Source organism: Saimiri boliviensis, chromosome 11, assembly GCF_048565385.1.
Source record: "Saimiri boliviensis isolate mSaiBol1 chromosome 11, mSaiBol1.pri, whole genome shotgun sequence".
Lineage (NCBI taxonomy): Eukaryota > Metazoa > Chordata > Mammalia > Primates > Cebidae > Saimiri > Saimiri boliviensis.
The window spans coordinates 115452699-115478141 of NC_133459.1; the positions used below are offsets into that span (position 1 = coordinate 115452699).

General features: G+C 42.6%; 2 protein-coding genes across 9 annotated transcripts in view; one reads left to right on the forward strand and one right to left on the reverse strand.

The window, feature by feature from the left end:
• Positions 1-239: 239 nt before the first annotated feature.
• On the forward strand, positions 240-12320 carry F3 (coagulation factor III, tissue factor). 2 transcript variants are annotated; one of them, XM_003933283.4, is made up of 6 exons: positions 240-529; positions 1685-1796; positions 5909-6108; positions 8665-8843; positions 9449-9608; positions 11265-12320. In XM_003933283.4, the coding sequence occupies exons 1-6, from the start codon at positions 430-432 to the stop codon at positions 11399-11401; spliced, it is 888 nt and encodes a 295-aa protein (XP_003933332.1). In that variant the 5' UTR covers positions 240-429; the 3' UTR covers positions 11402-12320. The 2 variants fall into 2 exon arrangements, with proteins under 2 accessions (XP_003933332.1, XP_039316848.1); XM_039460914.2 differs by lacking the exon at positions 9449-9608.
• An 11341-nt stretch (positions 12321-23661) lies between these two features.
• The window catches only part of ABCD3 (ATP binding cassette subfamily D member 3), an 85712-nt gene continuing 83930 nt past the window's right edge, over positions 23662-25443 (reverse strand). For all 7 annotated transcript variants that reach the window (XM_039460793.2, XM_010343838.3, XM_003933284.4 and 4 more), the window contains one exon: positions 23662-25281. In XM_039460793.2, the coding sequence (XP_039316727.1) occupies positions 25204-25281 (78 nt within the window). In that variant the 3' untranslated portion in view covers positions 23662-25203. The remainder of the gene's footprint in view (positions 25282-25443) is intronic.

The following is a 25443-nucleotide window of genomic DNA, read 5'->3' on the forward strand; positions in this document are numbered from 1 at the left end:
GGGCACTGGGTGCCTTGGAGGACCCGGGCCCCCGCCGCACCTGGACCCGCCTGTGCCCCCAGGCCGGCTCCGCGCGCTGCGGCGCGTTTGAATCACTGGGGTGAGTCACCCTTTGCAGGGTCCCGGAGTTTCCTACCGGGAGGAGGCGGGGCAGGGGTGTGGACTCGCCGGGGGCCGCCCACCGCGACGCCGGCTAACCCGGGCCGGGGGCGGGGAGTCCGGAGGAGCGGCGGGGGCGGGGGCCGGCAGAGGCGCGGGAGACCGCGCCGCGGCCGGCCCTTTATAGCACGCGGGGCACCGGCTCCCCCAGACTCCGGGCTCCCCGCGCCCCCTCGCACTCACTCTGGCCGGCCCAGGGCGCCTGCAGCCAACCTCCCCAGCCTCCGGGGCGCCACGAAACCCGCTCGATCTCGCCGCCAGCTCGTGGACATGGCTACCCCTGCCTGGCCCCCGGTCCCGCGCCCCGAGACCGTTGTCGCTCGGACGCTCCTGCTCGGCTGGGTCTTCGCCCAGGTGGCCGGCGCTACAGGTGAGTGGCACTCGCCCCTGGAAACCCGGGGCGCGCCGCTCGCGGGAGGGAGGCGGCAGTCCTGGTTGGCAGCGGGCTCGCCCTGGTTTCCCGGGACGCCCATGTTGCTCCCCGCGCCTACGGGACTGGGCTGCGCTCACCCAGCCGGGCTTGAATGAACCCAGTCCCGCGGGCGCCGGCGAAAGTTGCTGGGAGGGACTTGGCGCCCCAGACCCAGCCGCCCCTTCTGCTTGAGAGGTTTGCCTGGGGCGTTCATTGTTGTTGCATAAGCGGACATTTGGCTCCCGCGTTCACACTGGGGAAAAGGGCTTCCCAGTGAGTTGCTACCTTTCGTGTGATGCGGCGTGTTGGCGTGCACGGGTTGGCGTGCATAGGTTTGGATATTATCTTTCATTATATGTGCATCTTCGCTTAGTATAGAGCGACCCTGCTCTGTTCCTGGCCACTTTTGTTCTAGATTTGAGTAGAGGCAATCCGAAAGGGCTGGATTGCTGCTTAGATTGGAGCAGGTACGATTTGGCCGTGCCCCGTATTTCGGTGCGGGTTTCGGGACTGCGTAGGAACTGCGACCCGCTTCGTACTGACAAAGCAGACCTTCATAATACATTATCCTGACCCAGTACATCGGCGGCGTGCCAGGCCACGCATCAACATGGGTCTCTGTGGAAGTTCAGTATAGAGACATTTGAGATAAAAATGGAAAAAGTGAAATTTGGCTTTTTTTCATTTGTATGCAATCCTAACTCTTGTCACACGTGTGGGATTCTCCTTTTTTTCCGTAACTTATTGAAGACCCTTCCTGGCGGGTTGAACCTGACTTCCTGAGCTGAGTCCTGGACTGGCACATTGATGGCTCTGGGCTCTTCATGGTCAAGTTATAGACAGGGCTTTCCCCATGAATAATTTCAAACGAAAATGTCAAGATCCTTGCCGGTGTCCTGGGATTCACAAGGTGATTCTTGTCATGAAGAAATTCTGGGTCTAGAAAAAATTGGAAGATTCTTTTTCTCTTGATAATTCACTAATGAAGCTTTTGTGGTTGAAAAATAAAAAGCGAGGTTTTTGGTGATGTCAGATGGGAAGGTGTTTTATACATCAACACAGTCGTGTGCTGAGAAGTACATGTAATAATAGCTGTTTCACTGTTGTTTAAAGGCACTACAGACACTGTGGCAGCATATAATTTAACTTGGAAATCAACTAATTTCAAGACAATTTTGGAGTGGCAACCCAAACCCATCAATCATGTCTACACTGTTCAGATAAGGTAAGCTAGGTACAAAAAAAGAAAACGAAGTTTTTGATGTTTCTACTCTCCTGTGCTGAACACGAATGTCTTTAAAGCTGATTACTGGATGAAATTATTTAAGAGATGACAAAGAAGAAGGGATTCATGGCAGTTTGCTGGCTGGTGTCATACTCTGTCAAGCCTGCAACATTTCCAGACCTTAAACTGAGTGGACATTTTAATTGTTTTTGGAAATGATGGGAAAATTCCTAAGTGAAGTATAAACTGTGGAGAGGTGAACCTTCCTGTGTAGGCACTGAAGTGTGCTTCGGGTCATGATAGATAGTTAAATCTCATCTCAACACTGATGTCTTTTTCTGTTACTGTCTAGACTGTGAGCCATGTCTATCTAACTACCTTAGGGAAGAGGTGGGGAGGAATTCCAGTGTATACATTGCCCTTAAGCAGGGTTTGATTCATTCATCTTTGGACTCTGTGAATCAAAATTTGGCAGCATACATGATCTCAATGGAGGAGGCCAAATGGGTGACTCACTGAGTCTGGCAGAACAGAAATACTCCGCTGTCTGCACCCTCCTGGTCTGGGGTGGCTCTGCTTCTTGATGCCTCAACTCTGATTGGCAGCTGTCCCCAGGAGCTGATAATTCAGCATATTCAATCTAAAGGTTATGTCTTTTTTGATGGTTTTCACCATATTCTTGGCAAGTTTTTGGTTTTTGAAATGTTCTAGGAGGCTTGGCAGAGATCTTACGAAATAGAGAATAGCTGCTGTGGAAATTATTTTAATGCTAATTATATAAAGGTACAAAAGTAGCACCAGCTAAAATTAAAGGTATTTTGCGGTTTTGTTTTGTTTTCGTTTGTGCCAAGCCCTTTACAGCATTAGGAATGCAACTTCTAGGTATGCAACGGATCTTTTAAGTGAATGTTCTTATTTTTCAAAATGAACTTCATGATAACAGTTGCCAAACCAGAAGGGAGAATTTGCGTGCATACATGCCTGCATGTGTGGATATGTGTAGAGAGAAAGGGGGAGAGAGAAAGACGAAGGAATTTCATAACCTGAAATAACGATTACAATTACGGTCAAACTTGTCAATTCAGATTTCACCAATTCAGAATTAGTAAGTAATTTCTCTGAAACAGGCCTGAAGTTTACCTTAGTGAACACTTTCCTTCTAGATGGTAAAAATTAGATTTTGGGAGGAACGCTTACCTCCTAAATATAGTCAATCTAGTTAGTATTTGAGGGACACATGGGATTATATTTATGATTCACCTGCTTTTTAAACATAAGGCTTTGTTAACTGTAAGTTCTTGAACTTTAGAAGGTTGCTTTTTTTTAAATGGGTACAGCTCCTGATTTGCAAACATCAGAGCACAGGGCTACGGCTTGGGGGATGCTGGCCAACTCAGGATGGTCCTGTGGACTGGACAGTCTCTTGCTGTTGTGCTGGAGGACCTGGGAGCTTTTTCATCAGCCTCTGCCTGAGATCTGCACACTTCTCCTGCCCACCCCGGGAATAAATGAGATTCCTGGTTAAAAAGGACCAGAGCAGTCATTTTACAGATGAGGAAAGCGTTGCTCTGGGAAGTGAGGGATTTATTCATGACTACACTGATGGTGAGTGCCCATGCCAGTTCTGGAACCAAGGACTCCCCTGTACCCGCACACCACCCCTCAGGTGGCTCTGGCACAGCTGACAGGAGGCCCCAAAGCAGGGAGGAAGAAGGAAAGCCGTGGCCACTGCATCTCCTCGCTGGGCCCTTCCTCCCTGCTTGTTTTCCTTCCCTACAGTTAGCATCGGGAGCAGCTGCTCCCCTCCTCTCTCCCCACTGCTCTCACCGCTGCAGCCTGGCTCCGGCTGCAGGACACCGCTGCAGTGCAGAAGCCCCTCCTTGGAGCTCCAGCTGCATTTTTCACCTTTGCTAGCAGTTTTCCATGGTGGTTGGGAAATGTTCGTGGCTTAAGCCTTAGCACAAGCCATCACCTGTAATATTTATTCCGTGGAAATGTTCTGAACTCTAAAGCTGAATTTATGGCACTTCTGGAAAACAACCTGCAACCAAATTAGTGACTGTCTTCTGCTGAAATTTTTTAGTTAACTCAAAATTACAAATCAGAGGGTTTGCAATGTCTGGAGGAAGCTTGGAGGCTTCTAAAGTGTTAATGCTCTTAATGACATTCAGAGGAATTTTCTACAGAATTGTCCCTTCCTTACCTGTTTAGAATTGTCCCTTCCTTACCTGTTTATACAGTTTTACTAGTTACCATGATACTGGATATATCTTGTGTTAAACTTTGCTGTAGAGTATGTGGTCCCTGCTGTGAGCTGGGAGGAACCAAATACTATGTCTCTGCGGTACATAGAAAGCCGCAGGAGACTTTCTCATGCTATCTGAACAACTATTTGCTATAGTGATAAAAAGAAAACAGCATAGTCTTAGTTGCTTTTGCTTTTGGAAATGGAAATAATATAATAAAACACATTTTGGTCATTCTGAACCAAAATAGCCTCTCTACTTTTATCACATAAAGTTAACTAAATCAGAACCAAAAATATTGCAATATCAATCTCAGTTTGTGCACTTTAAGATAAAGGACGTGTTACCCATATCCATTTTGGCCTGGTTCCTTAGTTCAGATTTTGAAAGAAAATATATTTATGGCTTTTACGTGTGAATTGAGAGAATGGACTCCATATGGTGCCTGGTTTTCCCTGAGATGACGTAAATGCAAACGACTGCATAGTCAGCGAGACCCCACAGCCCTGCTGCTTGATGGGGTGCACAAGGGCATGCACCGTTACCAGGCAGACTGTTCACATGAAAAACATCATGGAGAAACTCATGCTGGGGGACAGGGGAGGGAGAGGTGGATGCTCAGCCGGGAGAGTTGAAGATTCCCGGAGCAGGTGGAGTTGGATCCTGGCCTTGAACATTGAGTCCCACTCTGGATGTCAATGATGCCAAAGGGAAGAGCAGCGTGACTGTCACTTTCCATGGGGCAGAAATGTGCGAATCAAATTGCGGTGACACTGAACCTATTTATTATTTTGGTCATTGAGAAGAATTTCATTTTCAGTAGAAGTCCTTCAAATCCTTTTCCCTTCAATGATGTCTTACAAAAGAACGATCTGTCTTTAGCTTTTTAGTCTCAGACTTTGTTAGACAGACACTACCTGTATTGTTATTCTGTAATCTTTGTTCGGATGGATTCACATCTTGCAAAAGCAGGGAGGCATGTAGTGTAATGGGCAAACAGACCCGGCCACTCAGGTATGTGACCTCGTGCAAGTCGCTCATTGTCTGTGTCCTCATGGATGAAAAAGATCCAGTACCTTCTTGGAAGGATTATTTCAAATGAAGTAACGTGCATAAAGGGTCCAGTCACATACCTGGCATATAGAGGAGTCAATGGATGATTAATAACAGCATTAATAGTGGTCATGAGAGTATATAGGTATAACAAGTTATAATGTAGGTTCACTCTATAGACTCTATGCTGCATAGACTACAGAACATGATATAACCAACAAGGTAATATGGTATCATCAGTAGACTATAGTAAACAATCTCACTTTGTCTTAGTTGCCTCATCTTGATGGAAAACTGCTCTTTCTCCCCTGGAACCACGACAGAGTGTCTACATTCTAAGAAAGATATTTAACAAAATGGTTGGGAGTACAGACCCAGGAGTCAAATAGCTGTCTGGTTCAAAATCCAGCTGTGTGATTTTGAGCTAGTCAGCCAGTCTCACTTTGTCTTGGTTGCCTTATCTGTAAAAACAGGGCAAATTACAGAGCAGTCCCCTATGAGGACTCAACACGCATCCGAAGTGCTCAGTGTTGCCAGACACGATGGCTCACACCTGGAATTTCAGCACTTTGGGAAGCCGAAGCAGGAGGATCACTTGAGGCCAGGAGTTTGAGACCAGCCTGGGCAACATTGCAAGACCCCATCTCTACAAAACAATGTTTTACAAAAAGCAGAGTGCTCAGCATAGTAACTGCATCATTAGGGTTGATTGTAGAGCTCCTGCACAGAACAGCACAGCCAGGAAGCAGCCTATTGGGTTGGGTGTAAAGTGCAACATTCCACTTATTTTTCTTTCTTCTTTTCTTTCTTTAGCACGAAGTCAGGAGACTGGAAAAACAAATGCTTTCACATAACAGACACAGAGTGCGACCTCACGGACGAGATAGTGAAGGACGTGAACCAGACGTACCTGGCGCGGGTCCTCTCCTACCCGGCAGGGGATGTGGGTAGTGCGGGTTCTGCCGCGGAGCCTCTGTTTGTGAACTCCCCAGAGTTCACACCTTACCTGGATAGTAAGTGGCTTGCGCTGTAATACCTTTTATTCTTGTTGTAAACATCTGAATCTTCTTGTGATCCTGTGCCTTTAGGGGCTGCTAAATAAAAAATATTTATTCTTTCTCAGAAACTGGTTAAGTACCACAGCCCTCTTCACACATTCCAGATGTGGTAGGAGTCACAGAACGCGAACTTTGGAGCTGATGACAGTGTCATCAAGCAACTTTCTTTCCTAGTCTGTCCTCACACCTTATTACTGTCCTCAGTGAGCAGCTGAATATGTGCTGGGAGAGGGCAGGGCAGGGAAGACGGAAGGATGGGACAGCCGCCAAGGCTGGGCTTTCAGCTTTTCGCTAGATGTATCGTATCTCCGTTTTCTGTCCCATTATCAGACCAAAAATCCCAGTTGAGGATTTTTCCCAAATTGATGGAGAAAGTCCATGGTTTCCCTCTGAGCCCATAATCACCTCATCATGCTGACCGTTTCCAAGCAGTTGGCCATGATTCGAGTTCCACGATGCGCCAGCACCTGCCCAGCCATCTGCCTGTGGCCCTCGTTCTGGTTTTGGAAAGGTGGAATACGTTCCTCCTCCGCCTTTGCCTCCACCGGCTGACCCTAGGAGCCAGTAAGAAAATGCAGAGAATTCCTGTCAAGTAGAAGATTTAAATTCTTTCGCCAGGACTGTGGCTCTGAGCTGGGCATTGTACATGAACGTGTGCAGCACATGGAGTGCAGTGAAATTAGCTTCTCTTGGAAGATCAGCTGGCTAGGATGCAGGTGTTGTGTTAGTGGGTTTTCTGTGTTTACCCCCAGCCAGCCTAGCCAGAGAACGGTTTCTCAAGGTAGGAATGGTGAGAAGGGGTGGGCAGACAACTCACCAACCACCCTCCACTATCTACGAAATCGGGGGCGTGACCCCAGGTGAATGTGGCTGCCTTCCCAGAGCCCCAGGGTGCTTCTGCCTGTGTCTGTTGTGGCCCCAGCAACCCCTCCAGTGACTGGCATGGTTGACATTCATGTCCCCCCTCGTTTATGGCATCCTTGTGATTCTCTTTTATATTAATAGTTCTTGAGTTTTTTTGTAAGCTACTTCAAATCCTTCTTTGGTGCAAGACAGGAAATATTTTATGCGTTTATTTCGCATGTGCACACACGTTTTTGGCCTGTGCATTGATGTCTGTTCACTGTCATTTAACCAAAGCACATGGGATAATTGAGCCATTGCAGAGACCCAGTAGTTATATCCAGTTTTTCAAGGTACCAAGGACATTTCCTGGGCTTTTTCACAGCCCTACATGTTTTTGAACCTAAAATACAGTTTACGCTACCACCCTGTTCAATTAGTGGCCACTAGCCACATGTGGCTGTTGACCACTTGACATATGACTAATGCTGTACGTATAAAGTATGTATAAAGAACTCAAAAAGTGTAGAAATTTTTTTAGATTGATTACGTGTTAAAATGATTATATTTCAGATATATGCAGTTGACCCAAGCATTGCATGGCTGAGAGTCACTGACTCCCTGTGTAGGAGAAAATTCGAGTATAACTTTCAACTCCCCAAAAACTTACTACTAATAGCCTACCTATTAGTTGACTATTGACTGGAGCCTTACCAGTAAGATAAACAGTCAATTAACACACATTTTGTATGTTACATGTATTATATATACTACATTCTTACAATAAAGTGTGCTAGAGGAAAGAAAATGTTATTAAGATAATTATAAGGAAGAGAGGCTAGGCATGGTGGCTCACTCCTATAATCCTAGCACTTTGGGACGTTAAGGTGGGTGGATCACTTGAGGTCAGAAGTTCAAGTCCAGCCTGGCCAACAAGGTGAAACTCCATCTCTACTAAAAATACAAAAACTAGTTGTGCGTAGTAGTGGGTGCCTGTAATCCCAGCTACTTGAGAGGCAAAGGGAGGAGAATCATTTCAACCCAGGTGGTGGAGGTTGCAGTGAGCCGAGATCGCGCCACTGCACTCCAGCCTGGGCGACAGAGTGAGACGCTGTCTCAAAAAAAAGAAAATTGTAAGGAAGAGAAAATGTATTTACTATTAATTAAGTGGAAGTGGATCATGATAAAGGTTTTCATCCTCATCATCTTCCTATTGAGTAGGCTCAGGAGGAGGAGGAGGAAGAGCAGGGGCCACAGCAGGAGGTGGGAGAGGGAGGCAGGCACGCTTCATTTCATGTAACTTTTATTGAAAAAAATTTGCATGTAAGTGGATCCACAGAGTTCAAACCCACGTTATTCAGGAGTCAACTGTCTTTGGTTAAATAAAATGTAAAATTCATTTCACCTGTTCCTTTTTACTTTTTCTAATGTGACTACCAGAAAATTTAAAATGACATCTGAGGCTCCGCTGTCTTCCTTCTGGGCAGCATTGCCACAGAATGTCTTAGGATTCAGCTCTGGGCCGCCACACCTGCTTTTCTCAGGGAGCTGGTTCTATGCAGATGTTTTATGTGAGAGATAATTAAGTTGTCGATTGTGAGAACGAAACAGGATTTAACTTTGTACAGAATTCTTTGGTTCCAACCGAGCTCATTTGCTTTGTTTCAGCAAACCTCGGACAGCCAACAATTAAGAGTTTTGAACAAGTCCAGACAAAACTGAATGTGACAGTGCAAGATGCGCGGACTTTAGTCAGAATAAATGACACATTCCTAAGCCTCCGGGATATTTTTGGCAAGGACTTAATTTATACACTTTATTACTGGAGAGCTTCAAGTACCGGAAAGGTAAGCATTTTTAAATTTGTTTTTATGACCCGTTTTAAATTGTGGCTACTTGGGTTTTACAGCCCATTTCTTCCTCAATTCAAAAATAGCAGAACAGGGTTGTTGAGAAGGTGGTGGAGTAGAAGCAGGGGTCGCCCGCTGTGGGGAGGGGTGGACGGCAGGCCCTGGTCCTACCTGTGACTGTGCACTGCATGTGACTCTGGGCAGGGCCCCCTCAGAAACCCAGGTTCCAGCCAACGGGCTAGATCAGATCTTCCCTAAAGGTCCTGCCATGCTCACATTTCTCCCTCTATTTGAGGATCCCAGGACAATCACTTTGGTTTTGGTTCAATGCGTAATACTTCCTTCCTTTTTCTTTTACTGTAAATATCTTCTAAAAGAGCTAAATAGGGTTCAGTATGCCTAAATTGAATCTTTTCAGTCTTGGAAAGGCATTTTAGCAGTGATCAGGGGAAACTGATTAGCGAAGTCACTTCTAATCCTTCACGTGTCATATGTTTGTGTAGTCTTTGCTTAGAACCTGGGTTTTTACTCTGCAGTGACTTAGTAAAGGGGAAAGAATTCACTCTGAGCCCAGATGAATGAAGAACTCTATCTTTTTACAGAAAACAGCCAAAACAAACACTAACGAGTTTTCAATTGATGTGGATAAAGGAGAAAACTACTGCTTCAATGTCCAAGCAGTGATTCCATCCCGAAAAGCTAACCCGAAGAGTGTAGAGAGCACCATCGAGTGTACCAGCCCCAAGAAAGGGGATTTCAGAGGTGAGTGTGTGTGCCCTGGGGAGGGGGAGGCGGGGTAGCTTCACCCTCAGGGCTGGGACATACTTCCTTGGTTAAATATTCAGGAAGAAAAACTGCCTTGAGGTTTTTGTTGTTGGCTCGGTTTGGTTTTGCTTTTGCTTTTGGTACTGTTAAGATTTTGGACATTTAGCAATGTTTCTGTGTTGTTTGTGTCCTGGTATTAGCAAGTGTTTTCTTGAGCACCTACTATGTGCTAAGCCCTCTGTTGAGCACTGGATCCACAAACTATGTTTAGGATTTGGCATCAAGTCACAGATTTCCCTGGGCATATTTTCGTGCTTAAATTCTAATTCTGGGGGTGGCTTCTGGGCTAGCTATAGCAGGACCCAGTAGACATTTGTGAGTACCCGCTGTGGGCTGTCACCACAGAGGCTATGGAATCTAACCTGTCAAGGGAAGGGATTGAGTATATCAAATGCCCCCATGTGCATGCCTGTGTGTATGTGGTGGACACGTGTGTACATGCATGTGCATACGTTGGGAGCTCAGACACACTGTGTGAGGAGCAGTCCCTAACCAGAAGCGCTGTGGGCATTCAGACTCATGCATGAGGCTGCAAGCCTGTGCGTCTCACTCCATGCCTTACAGGAAAAATATTCTGAATACTTTCAGTGAAGAAAAGAGTCAAGGGATATAAATGATGACCTGTGCCGGTGTGGTGGTTCACACCTGTAGTCCCAGCACTTTGGGAGGCCCAAGTGAGCAAATCACCTGAGGTCAGGAGTTCAGGACCAGCCTGGGCAACATGGTAAAACCACATCTCTACTAAAAATACAAAAAGTAGCATGGTTGTCCAGCTACTCGGGAGGTTGAGACAGGAGAATTACTTGAACCTGGGATGCAGAGGCTGCAGTGAGCTGAGATTGCGCCACTGGACTCCAGCCTGGGCGACAGAACGAGACTCCATCTCAAAAAAAAAAAAAGAAAGAAAGAAATGATGGCTTAGCTCCGTGTGAACATGAGATCTGAACATTTTAAAACACTAAATAAGCTATTCTCTCTTCTTTCTTGCGAGACAGGAGGCCCTGCACCCCTCTCAGCCATTCTACCCACAGCCTTCCGTCATCATCGGAAAGCCCAGCTCTCATTCCACTGCCTCTGCTTTTGTGCACACACTTCTCTGCTTCCCTGGCCCTTCTCTGTTTGCTAAAATGCGTCCTTGGAGAGGCATTTCAAACGCCACTTCCACCAGGAAGCCTTCCTGCTGCACCAACTGGTTGCTATTTCTTCTTCACCTGCATCCTGGTAGCGCTTTGGCTCTCCCATTTTGTACTCAGGGTTCATTTTCTACTATAAATACTGCCGTCAATCTCAGCATCATTTTTAGGCACTTCTTCCCAGCATTGTTCTTACCTCCAACTACATATCTTTTCTGGACTGCGCATTATTCCGTTTGTTAAATACCCATTAAATGTGATTAGCCATTGCCAATTACTCTGAAACAGTCAGGGTTTAACAAATTCTTTCCTAATCTAAGAGTGGTAGAAAGAGTGGAAGAAAGAAATTTCAAATTGCACAAAAATAGGATGGTGTAATTTGGGGCTATGTCCTCAATTTTGCCTACTGACAAATGGGATTTGGGTGCTCCAAGTTGACTGGATGCCTTTTATTTTTCAGAAATGTTCTTTATCATTGGAGCTGTGGTATTTGTGGTCATCATCCTTGTCATCATCCTGGCTGTATCTCTACACAAGTGCGGAAAGGCAAGAGTGGGGCGGAGCTGGAAGGAGACCTCTCCACTGAATGTTGCATAAAGGAAGCAGCCATGGCGCTACTGCAAAGGCTATATTGCACTGTGACTGAGAACTTTTAAGAGAATAGAATACATGGAAACACAAATGAGTATTTCAGAGCAGGAAGACCCTGGAATTCAAGAAAAGCTCTTGATAGGACCTTCTACTACCATTAGCATTCTGGTTTTGCCATCAGCATTAGCCACTTTGAAATGTAACAAACGGTACTACAACCAACTCCAAGTTTTAATTTTTAACACTATGGCACCTTTTGCACATATACTTTAGATTATCTATTCCACACTCAAGGAGAAACCATGTCATCCAAGCAAAAACGAATGACCAAATGCCTTAAAAAATCCTGCGTGGACTTTTTGAAAAGCTTTTGAGAGGCTGACTTCAATTCATATAGGAAAGTAAAATGGAAATTGGATGAATTTCTGGGACTTTTCTAACATATATGTCTGTAATATGGTGTTTCGGTTCTTCTTTTTTTCCGGAGTGTATTTGGAAATTCAAAACAATGGGCAAACTTTTGTATGAATGTGTCACGTATGAGAGACATCGGTATTTGGGGCACCTCCATAATACGCTTTCCCGTCTGCACTTTAACTGACTTAAGTGGTATGAAACCTTTGAGAGCTAACTATATTTTTATAAGACTATGGTACAAACTACAGAGTTTATGATTTAAGGTACTTAAAGTTTCTATGGTTGACATTGTATATATAATTTTTAAAAAATATTTTGTATGTGGGGATTTTCTATTTATGTAGGTAATATTGTTCTATTTGTAAATATTGAGATAATTTATTTAATATACTTTTATATAAATAAAGGTGACGGAATTGTTACTTATTCTATCTTCCATTTATGATTTATGTATGATCTGGTGTTTGTATTAGCTCGACTACAGTAAAAAATGACTGTAAAATTGTCAGTGGCTTTGAGCAGCACATCTTTTTCACTTATGACACATTTCGGTGACTGTGGGCCGACTGCATCTCTTCTCAATGTCTTCTTATTCTAGCATGCAAACCAATGGAGAAGTCCTTAATTAGATGAAGGCAGAGGAAAAAACAAAAAACTGGTAGAAACAGGCAACCACAGCTTCAGGCTTCAAGCCCATCTCCTCCGCTTCTGCCCTGCACAGGCCCACTGTCACTTCTGTTCACATGCTACTCCCCAAGCAAGTGACCAAGCCTGACAATACTCTGCCTACTAGAGTCACCACAAGGCACATGACAGGGGATAGGGATGTCATCTGACAGCGAAGGGAAGAGTGCACTCTACTGCAGTCTTGGAAAGATTTCTTCCCATTGGCAGTAGTTTGACTACTTGGAGATGAGAAAACAAACATTCTTGGGATGATTGTATTGAAAGAAAATCAGGTAAAAGAACAATATAAGATAGGGAGAGATGTAAGCGGATCTCTAGAGTCAATTAAAACCAAGCTAGACTGAGCTTTTGGAGGGCAGGGACTGGGCCTAGCGCATGGTTTATAGCTCTTCAGGGTGACTGCACAGTGGACTCAGTGATGGCTGAGTTGAGTTGACTTTATTATCTCTAGAATGTAGTTCTCCATTCAATGCAGAACAGTCTTATTCTCTCAACTATAGTAAAAAAGGATTCTAACTAGAGATGAAAATGAGGTTCTTGGCACCTATGGGGCCACAAAACTGCTTCTGCTTCCCACGGTGGAAGGGGGCACTGTTAGCATCTAGGAAAAACATCCAGATGGCTGGCACACCTACCCAGAGGGGGTCCTACAAAGAAATTGAGCAAGCATTCAGATGAGTGGCCTCAGCTCACTATCCAGCTGTTAACAAAATTTAAGTCTATTTTGTTCCTTTGCATCAAAGGACTTTAACATTGTCAATAAAATTCCAAACATGAACTGTTTTATAGAACACCACATCCTACGGAAGAATGCCTGAAACAAACCTTTGATGTTCTCATAAAAATGATAGCCATTTTGGAGACAATGGAAGACAGGCCAGTGGTTCATTTATTCGTTTTTTGTTTGTTTTTGTGTTGATGCTGGAGAGGCTGAATCTTGCACTGTTGCTGTGTTTTGTTGTACCAGAGAAAAGGGATACATTTGCAGCAGAGTCAACAAAAGAGAAACTGGCATGGGGGCATGTCCTCAAGGAAGGGTGCTGCAGCCATTATCTTGAATTCCTGCTCACATGGGGCTACCTGGGACAAAGAGCTTAGTGAATTACACGAGGAGGCATAACAAGCTACAGGAGATGGTGCCTATCCAGAAATTTCCCTGCCAGGATTAATTATAGCATTATGTAATTTCTTGACCTCATTATCTAAGGAATTTGAATTACTCCACTAAAGAAAATACTGACAGACTGAAAACAGGTCTGGGTACTAACGTGGAATCTGGTTGATCACAAGGAAGGGATTCATTAAGAGACCATAATGAGGCTGAACTGCAGTAATCAGAGAGCTTCCACACAGCAAATGTTAACCACTCGCTACTTTGCCACATCCCTAATTTCTGAGACCTCATCTTCGCTACTAAAAGTCAGCACAGGGATTGACAGTGGAGCAGAAACCATACTACAGACTGTTGGCTGCTATCCGGAAACTGCTGCCCCCTAGTGGACCAAATTGTATTTCGTTACTTGACCAGTAATGTACCCCATAGAGCTAATTGTTAGTAAACCAAACTACCATGCATTCTTTGTTTAGTTTTAGTTTTTGTTGTTTTGTTTTGGTTTGGTTTTTTTGGACAGAGTCTGGCTCTGTCACAAGGCTGGAGTGAAGTGGTGAGATCTCGGCTCACTGCAAGCTCTGCTACCTGGGTCCAAGCAATTTTCACGCCTCAGCCTCACGAGTAGCCGGGATTACAGGTGTGAGCTACCATGTCCGACTAATTTTTATATTTTTAGTAGAGACAGGGTTTTGCCATGTTGGCCAAGCTGTTCTCGAATTCCTGACCTCAAGTGATTCACCCACCTCGGCCTCTCAAAGTGCTGAGATGACAGGTGTGAGCCACCGTGCCCAGCCCTTTCATGCATTCTAAAGATATTTTTCCAATCTTAAATTATTAACTGAATTTGGCTTACATATAAGAAACTAACACTCGTGAAATCCAAAGACATTTTAGCTTAGTTACAGCTTATGGCTTATAATCTAAGGAACTGCCCCTTAAACAATTATCTGTATTTATCAGATGGTGAATAAACTCATTCCCAGATGCTCTTTTTAGCTGTTCTAGGACATGTGTATTTAATTGTGTGATTTTCTTCCAATAGTTGCCTGGAAGGTTTATTACTGTTGTAACATCACCTGACTGTCATTCAGATGCTTAGAATGAATGACTATGCTCTCCTTTCCCACAGCCCTTGCTTTTCAGCTGCGATCTAGGTGATGCCAGCTTTGCCAGTCAGCACATTCCTTCTTCATGGCTGCAAAAATTGGTTTAGGGGTAGGCATGTGACCTAACCACGCCTAAGAAGAGTGCATCTCAAGGCTTTTTCTGGGAATGGCAGGATGCTCTTTCTCGATGGAACATAACGCAGAGACATAGCCGCAAGAGCTGCTGGCAGCAGTCTTGAGACCACAAAAGGAGCCAGCTTTACATGGAGTTGACATATTGGAGAGCAGTGCGGGGCAATGGTAAGAAGGCAGGCTTTGCTTTTCATTTCTTTGGCGAGACCTTTGAATTTTACATTTGTCTCGCATGTGTTTGTAATCGCTCTTTGAGACATGTTATAGATGGCTGCTTAAAAAAAAAAAGAAAAAAAGAGCCGGGCGCGGTGGCTCAAGCTTGTAATCCCAGCACTTTGGGAGGCCGAGGCGGGTGAATCACGAGGTCAAGAGACCGAGACCATCCTGGTCAACATGGTGAAACCCCGTCTCTACTAAAAATACAAAAAATTAGCTGGGCATGGTGGCGCATGCCTGCAATCCCAGCTACTCAGGAGGCTGAGGCAGGAGAATTGCCTGAACCCAGGAGGCGGAGGTTGCGGTGAGCCGAGATCGCGCCGTTGCACTCCAGCCTGGGTAACAAGAGCGAAACTCCGTCTCAAAAAAAAAAAAAAAAAAAAAAGAAAACAGAAGTGAAGTCTTCGGTGACAGCACCAAGCTGCTATAGATCAAGCCTTGCTCAAAGTCCCAACCCATGGACTTTTCACTGGACATTATCTAATTGTTTAAGTAAGCTGAGTCAGGTTTTCTGTTCCTTGTAGTCAAAAGCACCCTAATATGCTGTATAAGCATTGACCATGGAGTATAAACACACAGAATGTGAACTTACAGTGTGAAATAACATTCATTTTCATGCCTTTTCAATTACTTAATGACTGCCCCCTAAAATTATCCCTTCGTTCCAGCTGTTTAAATTTCTCCTGTATTATTTGATCATTCCCAGCAGAAGATAAACATCCTGTATTATTTTCTATCTTATAAAAAACAAACTTGCTTTGACCCCTGGAATCCCCCATCTGGATTTTTCTCCTCAACTTCCTATTCCTTCTTGGACACCATCTTCTTTCCAACTTCTAAATACTGGATTATCTTAGTGCTTGAACTAAGGTAATTAGTTCTCATTAGTTCTTTCATTCTTTATCAATAATCACTCTCTAGGTAATGTATTCAAGTCCATGACTCTATTATCAAGCTCTATCATGCCAGATGCCCATAATACCCAGATGCTGATGATTCCCAAATACCTCTCACAGCCCCAACCTCTTTTCTGAACGCCAGAGCTGCACTGTTGATCCAAATACTTACACAACCTCTCTACCTGGGTATTTAACAGGCATCTTAATGGTAATACATGCAAAGGGAATCTTTCATTTCTCCCCAGTCTTCCCCATTTTAAGAAGCAGCCACCATTGTCTGAGGCCAGAACTCTTGGTGTTTGTCATTGACTTCTCTTTCTTCTCCCGTTCAATCTGTCAGCAAAGCCTGCTATCTCTCCCTTTAAAACACACTCCAATTCCAAAGGTCACCTCCTCTGCTCTCCCTCTACTTCAAGCCACTCTTGTGTCCCACTGGATGACTGCAATAGCCTCCTGGCTGGCCTCCGGTTCCCACAGCCATTCTCCTACTATTTTCCTCGAAGCAACCTGCGTAATCTGTTTAAAAATGATAAATTATGTTTTAAAGGGTATTGCTGTCAACTCTCTATGCCCATAGGGTTCTACGAGCAGTTTTCTAATGTGTCAATTTGGCTAATCTGGAACTACATTTCCCAGAGTCCTTGTCCCTGTATGGTTCTAGATTGTAGTTAACCAAAAGATAAATTTTCACAAGATATGGACAGGGGAAGTGAAGCAGCAGCCATTTGGTCATCATGGTTAGAGGTGGCAAGAGACAAATGCAGAGATGCTCCCAGATTCTAGCTTGCCCTGGCTCGCCCTGACTCTGTAACTAGCTTTTCTACCTCATTTCTCATTCTGCTGACCAATAGGAACCCCAGGCCCCATACTGGATGCAGAGCAATCTTCCATCAGCTCTTCTTCACCAGTTTTCTCCCTCTCTCTGTGAGTCCAAGGAGGAAATGACCATATTCTTCTGTGGGGATCTACAAAGGCTTCAAAGAAGAGGTGGCTGTGAAGGAAGAAATGACCCTTCCTTCTACAGTCTCGCCGGCTTCCAAAGCAGAACACCCAATGGGAGCATGAGGACCAAAAGGCTGCTCAGCGCAGGCCAGTGCATGCACCAGGAGCTTCCTGTCCAGCCCTTCACCATTTAGTGCAACTCCCTACTCCAGAGCCAGCAGACTTCATGACTTCCCATACACAAGGTCCCCATAGTGGTCCAAATAGAAGTACAGAGTCCATGGACACAACAGCAATAATTTTCTTCGTTTCTCTAACACTTGATTTTTTATTTAGGCTTCCTTTCCACTAGAAGATGGAAATCATCCAAAGCAATTTGGTGACTCCCTCTGGGTCACCTACCTTTCTGCTGGAGTTGTGTTCAAGTGCACATCCCACCACCACTGCAACTGCCCTCTGATCCCTCCACGTCCCCTCTAACCTCACCCTCCAGCGTGGGAAGTCCTTTTCAAGTCTGAGAGTGGCAGCCTGGGGTGGGGAAGCTTCTGTCTTGCTACCATCTTCTCTTTCAAATCTGTGGTCTATGCACTAGTCCTGCTGTTCACACTGTCCGGAACCAGCGGAGACTCCACTTTTCTCTGCTTTTAGCTGCCATATCCCTTCCAGAGACAGTGATCGCAGAACTGCTGAGCTGACTAAATGGGGGAAAGGGTCCAGGGTCAAAAGACAGACCTGGGAAAAAAAGCATAGATGGATATTTCAAAGGACACCATTTCATCATTCCAACTCATGAAAGGATTCAAAAATCATTCACAGGAAAAGTGTCAGTGACTCATAATATTTTACCGAGAGTTGCTGAGACCAGCTCAGTCGTAGAGACCCCGACCCAGGCGGTGCTGAAGGAATTAAGAAACAGAAACAAAGATAGAGTGCAAAAGTGGGATCAAAGTGGGACCGTCAGGGGTCTGACAGCATTTCCCAGCCGACAGCCCAGAGCAGACTCTGACTCATGTATTTATTCTTTGTGAACAAGTGATTATTTTTAATAAGCAGGTGCTCAGTGTTTCTTCATAAAATAAAGATACTCCAAACAGGCAGATAGTGCCTGTTCACTCCTAAGATACAAATAAGCTAAAGAACACTCTTGGCGAGTCAGCAATGGGGACAAGGTCAAATATCTTGTGTTTTGGGAGCTGGTTTAACTAGTCCATGACCGGTACATACTGCTTGCTTATTCTCGCAGTTTCCTGCCTGGGGATGGCTCGGTGTTCTCTGCCATCGCCTCTCAGTAAACAACATATACTCCATCACACACACGTCATGACTTCCTCCCAACAGAGTCATACTCGTAAAATGAAAAAAAGAAATGAGAGAGTAAAGGTAGAATTTTACTTACCAGCTATTGTGAGGGGATTTGGTGCGAAGGTGGAGAAGCCTTTTTCCTCCTAAATCCAGCCACATGCTGATCTGCTGCTCTGTAGCAAAACCCCGTGGCTGACATCCCTCCTCATCCTGCTACACTTTGCTTCATGCCTGGGGGCCCAATTATCCATATTTTAAATATTCTTTCGTTCCTTATAAACAGCTAAGCCATACTATTTCCTTTTAAAGAAAAGCTATCTGCATGGTGGCAAAGATTAAATCTTGTGTGCACATCTGAGTCTCTGAAGAAATCTCATTCATTTTCTTGAATGCATCCAAACCACTGCTTTATTCCACTGTTAGTTTAATCCAATGGTTCTCAAAGTATAGTTCTAAGACCAGCAGCATTTAAGTCACCTGGGAACTTGGTAGCAACGCAAATTCTTGACCCTAACCGGGGACTTACTGAATTAGCAATCTAGGTTTTAACAAGAAGCCCTTCAAGTGATTCTAATGCCCACTTCCCACTTTGAGAACCAGCTTGATCTGTTAATGATTGCAATCAGCAACATGTGTTTACTATTTACTGCAAAGAGAGGCTGGAAGTAGCCACAGACCTAAATGGCACTTCACAGACCTTGGAGAAATCAGAATGCAACCTGCTCTGAAGCCAAAACAAATTAAGAATATGTAGACCATAGACAAGATTCTCCATTTGTAGACTGCACACTCCCTATGAAAGTTTGTTATATATGAGTCTGTTAGGACTTTTCCAGCTGCAAGGAACAGAAACTCACGACAGCTTAAGCAAAAATGGGAGGCCTATTTTTTGTCAGGTGAGCTTACTGATCTACGATCTTCAGCCCCTTTTCGCTTAAATCCTGTGATTATACATCGAAGCATCAATAATACTTTAAAATCACTGTATTTCTGGGTGAAATAAAAATCTTTTTTAAAATCCAGGTATTTGAAACTGAGAAACTGAAATTCATCTTGAATATACACAATTTAATAAACTAAAAATAGGGACCTAAAGGAGTTTTAAGAAAAAAAAATTTTGACATGACAATCTTTACTTAGCCTGGTTTTCAAAAACCAACAAAAAAAACCTATGCTCCATTTGCAAATAATTTATCTTCTCCAAGTATATTTCAGGCCAGAGACTAAGAGATGTAAGCGACACTCAGGGGGAGAAAAGCCTTTTCCCTTGCGTGTGTTCATGGCATTTGGGAAGGGAAGTGTTCTTCACAACTAAGATTGCGGCGTCATCTTGAGATAAGTAATTTGACTGAAATGTTCAGACTGGATTATAAAAGAACTAAAGGAATTGTAAATAAAATCCAAAATACCTGTAAGTGATTAACGAAGGAACACGAAAGGGAAGCCTAAATAAACGAAAACAGAGAATATTCTCCAGATTTCTGCAACTCTACCTGTGATGGTCTCTCTAGTCCATAGCCAGAGCTCCCGCCCCAGATCCTGCTACTTCAAGTGTGGTCTGGGACAACAGCTTTAGCGTCACTTGAAAGTTAGTTCGAAATGGAGAGTCTTGGGCCCAAACCCGAATCCCAGACCTAATGAATCTTCATCTGCATTTTCTAGGTAGTTTGTATGCACGCTGAAGTCTGAGAAGCTGCTCTCTATGCCTTCCTTCACCAAGAGGGCTGGGGAGGTGGGATGGAAAAAAGAGACGGACACCTCATCAATGGATAGAACTGCACAGTCTTAATAAGATGCCACGTATTAAACTTAAATATCAGCAAGTTATGAATCCAAGCCAGAAGAAAAATCAGTCATGATCATATTGAAAATATTACACAGTTTTCAAAGACAATAATTTGAGGACTTCTGTCTTAATCCACAGCTTCCTCAACACCAAAAGCTTTCCTGCCTTAATTCCATTGATCATGCCCCTTGCTTCTACCAACTCAGCCTTTAAAACTGTAGGTTTCCTGGATCTCACCAGGGAGCTTTCCTCTCCTGGATTTCCACAGCATTCTTCCCACTTCCTTACTGCGCTCTCTTAATAATTTTGAACAAAATGGTTGTCCACCCATTGTGGCCCCTTTTCTTGATTGTCATTTCATTGGCAATAACCATGCTTATGCCTTTGAATTCACTCATTTGTTCAGTAATTTATTCTAATACTAAGCACCCACCACATGCCAAACACTATAGATTTGATTAAAATATGAAACATATAATTCCAGCGTATGTATTTATAGAGTGAAATGTCAATTACAACAGAACATAAATGTTATGATGGGGAAAGTAGGGTGTTCTGGGGAACTTATAGAGCTAGCTACCTAACTTGGATCTGGAAAGGTTACCTGCAATCTCAGCTGAAGGGCACAGAGTGAACCAGGCAAGGTGGGGGAAGTGCAAAGTGTTTCAGGAAGAGGGCATGCCAGCATCATTAAAACATTATCTTGGTCATAGATAATGCCAAAAATAAACGCGTGTTTGACAAAGTTTGGAGCTGTGTATTGCCTCGAGCATTCCAGTCAGTGACTTGGCAAACTGACTGGCTAATTAGAGTTGCACTAATTATCTTTTTTAAAAAAAATAGAGATAGCTTTCAAAGTATTGGCTATACCTATTTTTATTTAGAATAACTGTTACTTTTGAAAAGCATTTTCAGATCCAGAGCCCAGAGCTTGCTATTCCACTCTAAGAAATAGCAAAAGGAGCTTTACCTAACAGAAATTTCAAAGAAATTAAACATCATGGAATTAAACTTGTACGCTGAACCCTCTGTTAAGTCAGGGATGGTCTGTAAGTATCACTCTAAAAATTGTGGATGTCTACTTTCCCTTATTCCTGTCAGTTTCTATGTTTGAACCCATGCTATTAGGTACATACAAATGAAGAACTGTTGTATTACTGACTGACCTTTGTAATGTAATGCCCCTATTTCCAGAAATGCTCACTGCCTTAAAGTCTAATTTTTCTGATATTAGAATATTTGTCTAATAAAAGATTCATATCCAGAATACACCATATCTGAAATAATAGCACATTGTTTAAAACTGGGCCCAGAGACTAAATAGGCACCTGAAGAAAGAGGACATCTAGCTAGCCAGTAAACATTAAATGAGTTTAACCTCATTAGTCATCAGGGAAATGCAAATGAAACCACAATGATGGCTGAAGATACATTAAGTAAAAATAAAAATTAAAAACACTGGGAATACCAAGTACCAGCAAGGACTAGGGAGACTAGAATTCTTACACACTTGTGGTGGCAGTGTAAAAACTGAACAACTTTGGCAGTGCCAAAGCTGAACACATTCCATTCCAGAAATGCACACACATGTGTACCCAAAGACATGTATAAGAGTATTTCTAGGAAGTATTCCTAACAGCTCCAAACAGAAAACAACCCAATACCCATCAATGAGAAGAGGAATAAATAGTCTATTCATATACAGATGTTGCTGGTCTTATAATGGAGCTGCATCACAATAAACCCATAGTAAGCCAAAAATACGTTAAGTTAAAAATGCATTTAATATCCAGATAAACCCATCATAAAGCTGAAAACTTATAAGCTGAACTCTGTTAAGTCAGGGATGGTTTGTAATTAACGATTATACACAGCAATAAAAGTGAAGGAATTATTGTCACACTTACCATGGATCCATCAGCCTCACAATACTGAGGGAAAGAAGCCATACACAAAAGGGTATCGAAGTCCAAAAACAGGCAAAACCAATTTATGTAACAGAAGTCAGGAGCCAACAGATGGAAGAGAACAAGAAGGAGCCTTTAGTGCTGTAACAATGTTCTATTTCATCTGGTGTTTGGGTGTGGTGATGAGTGTGTATCCTTTCTTAAAAATTCACTGAGCTTAAATTTATCAATGTTTTTGTATACTGCAACAAAATGTTTACAAATTTAAAAAGGAATTTCGCTACATGAGGGGATATGGCAGAAACAAAGGTGGCAGGAAATGTCTAAAATTGATAAATCGAGAAATAACTATGAAGGCATATTGTTTAAAAAAATGAGATGCAATTACACCAACAAGAAGAGTTTAAAATGGTTGCTCCTAAGGTTTGGAGGGGACTGTTTATCAGTTTTTTTGGTACTTTCTTAAAGTGACATGCATATGTTATGTACATAGAAATGGTTAGAACATTCCAATTCTTCACAAAGGGAAGATCACTAACATACGTTTAAAAAAGTAGACAGCTTCCTGCAGCTAACAATGCCAAAGTCCATCTGTTAGAAGAAAACTCATTCTGCTTCTCAGCGCAAATTATGATTTTAAACATCAAGTTTAAAAGTTAAAATTTTACATAAGGAACTGACAGATGCTATCATATCACCGGTTTTAAGCCAAACGTTAATCACTGAGAAAGGGAGAAAGAGACCAATGCTAGATATATTTTATTCTACTAATGCATAACAAACTATTCATACCTATTTTCTCATTATATACAAGTAAAAACTTGTTATGAGAGTACAGTGATATGTCTTGGTATGCAGTGTGGTGCTCATGGATGAAAGTTCTTATTCTCTGGTTTATTCTTCAGATTAAACTACCAATTCCTAGCGCAGTTTGTGAAGATGTTAATGGGAATTATATAGAAAAAGGTGTTCCAAGGTCAATCATGTTTTGCAATCACTGGACTTCTTTATTGTGGTTCTCCTAAGAACCACTATATGTTTTTTTTTTTTTTTTTTTTTTTTTTTTACTGAGACGGAGTTTCGCTCTTGTTAACCAGGCTGGAGTGCAATGGCGCGATCTCGGCTCACCGCAACCTCCGCCTCCTGGGTTCAGGCAATTCTCCTGCCTCAGCCTCCTGAGTAGCTCGGATTACAGGCATGTGCCACCATGCCCAGCTAATTTTTTGTATTTTTAGTAGAGACGGGGTTTCACCATATTGACCAGGATGGTCTCGATCTCTTGACCTCGTGATCCACCCGCCTCGGCCTCCCAAAGTGCTGGGATTACAGGCTTGAGCCACCGCGCCCGGCCAAGAACCACTATATGTTAATGTGACTCTCCAGAAGGATCTTCCTCTGCGCCTCAAATGGTGAGGCACTATAGTTGTTACATAAAAAAGAAAAAAACTAAGAAATTAAGAAAAAAAAAAAGCCCAAATTGTTGTTGTTTTGTTTTTTTTGATGGCAAGAATCCATAACAAAAGCAATTATGAGGCAACTAGAATACTTCTACTAGCAGGTTTAGAGTAACCCAGAAATCTGAAAACCTAAAATTTCCCCATGTCTTAAAATCTTTTCTAAGACTAATAGCATCTTTTAAGGTCTCCTGGCTATTTGGTATCATTTGGCAGGTACACAGATTTTACTGAACTTCTCTAAAAGAGAAATTCATTCAATTAAAAACCACATTTGACAAAACTTTAAAATAAAGAGACACTGTGCTAAAAGCATTTTCTGAATTTATTTTTGTGGTTTTTCAAGTCAACATTAAACTATGTATGTTTTTAAGTCAAGGCTGAATTATAAATGAACTTCTCAGTATTTAGATACCAGAATAAAAAAGAACAAGCAAAGGTTGTATAGGATATCTGAGCTTTTTTTTAAATCTGAACAGAAAATAAGTAAGTATACAAGTTCGCTAAACAGAAGTGGTATAAATTGAATGTTATGTATTATGGAATTCAGTACATCAAATTTACTTCGGTAGTCAGTGATTGTTATGGTTAATTCCGCAAAAAACAAAACCAGTTACGCAGAAACAAGAATATAAAATGCCCCTTTCTGAACCCCAGGTTTGATAAACTGATTTCATATCTAGCTTACTGATTATATTCCGTTTCACTTCTCACTGTGCAAATAATACATCAAGTCATTTACTGATGGTTTGATGAGCTGAAATCACCTTCTCTTAGGATAGCTCAACATAATAACCAAATATAAAAAAGTTATTCAAGATTCACAGAGATACAACAGTGCCTCAGAAACATGACTCACCCATGTATACATAATTTTAGAACATACTTTTAAACATAAAATCACAGTCAAAGACAGTGATAGCATTGCATACTCAGTGCATTACTTCATGTAGTGCATTCCTATGGCTCATCTGGAGTTTAATGCCAAATAACTACCACACTTCTAATGGGCTTTTAACACACAAATTTGTCTAATTCTTCACAAAATCTAAAACTCTCATAAAGACCTTGAGCTTGGCATGTAAGGACTTTGTGTTTTAATATCCCAAACATTGGGAAGATTAGGTGTGACACATGGTAACCCCTCCTTGTAAGCAAGACTGCACATACACTTTTGTTACATCACCACAAAGAACCCTCAAACAACTCAATACCGTAGCCTGAGAGGGGTACATTTATCATTTAGTTAAGGAAAATCAAAATGCCTTTCCTGGACTCAAATGCACTCCAAGACACACACAGGGAATGAGTATCACTGTGGCAGCTAAAGAAACCTGCCACTGTGTAATAAAAGCAGTTATGCAATGATGTTGTACATCTAAATAATACATTGTGACTTGTTTCCCACTACCATGGGGCACAGGAAAATGAAACTCAAGACTATCTTGCTAGACAGGACAAATGATGACCCAGTTTTAAATAGGGTTCTTCATTGAAGGAAAAGATAGAGCCATAAAAGTCCAATTAGCTGACTTCAAATGGTTTACATCCCAGGATGAATCAGGTTACAGTGATTGAAGCCCAATTTAATTTAGGCAGGTTTTTAACCACAAGAATAAGGACATTCTTAGTACATATTAATAATTAAACCAACATATACACAATTAGCAATATCCTATATAATATTAAATGTTTTAACAACTTGTTCTCCATGATTCTATATCTAATTTGTTGCTTTGTTTTTTTTTAATAAAAAAACCAAGCTCAACTTTATTTTACAATGTACTTTGCATTTCTAAGTGTATTCTGTAATTATTTCATTGAAGCAAGTATAGTTCTCCAGATTTCTCTAAGAGCCAAACTCAACTGTATCTTCTGTTATCTGTTTGAATTCATAGTTGCCTCTGCCATCCATATGCAGGTAGTACTAGGAGAAAGACGGGGGGGGGAAAAGTCAGTAACTAAGACTGGATATAGTACTGTCCTTTATAAAAATAAAATACAGACTTCTTCATTATTTTAAGGGAGCTAAATCTATAAGCGCCCCACAAATTAGAATGCTGTCCTAACTCCATGACCAAGGATCTCA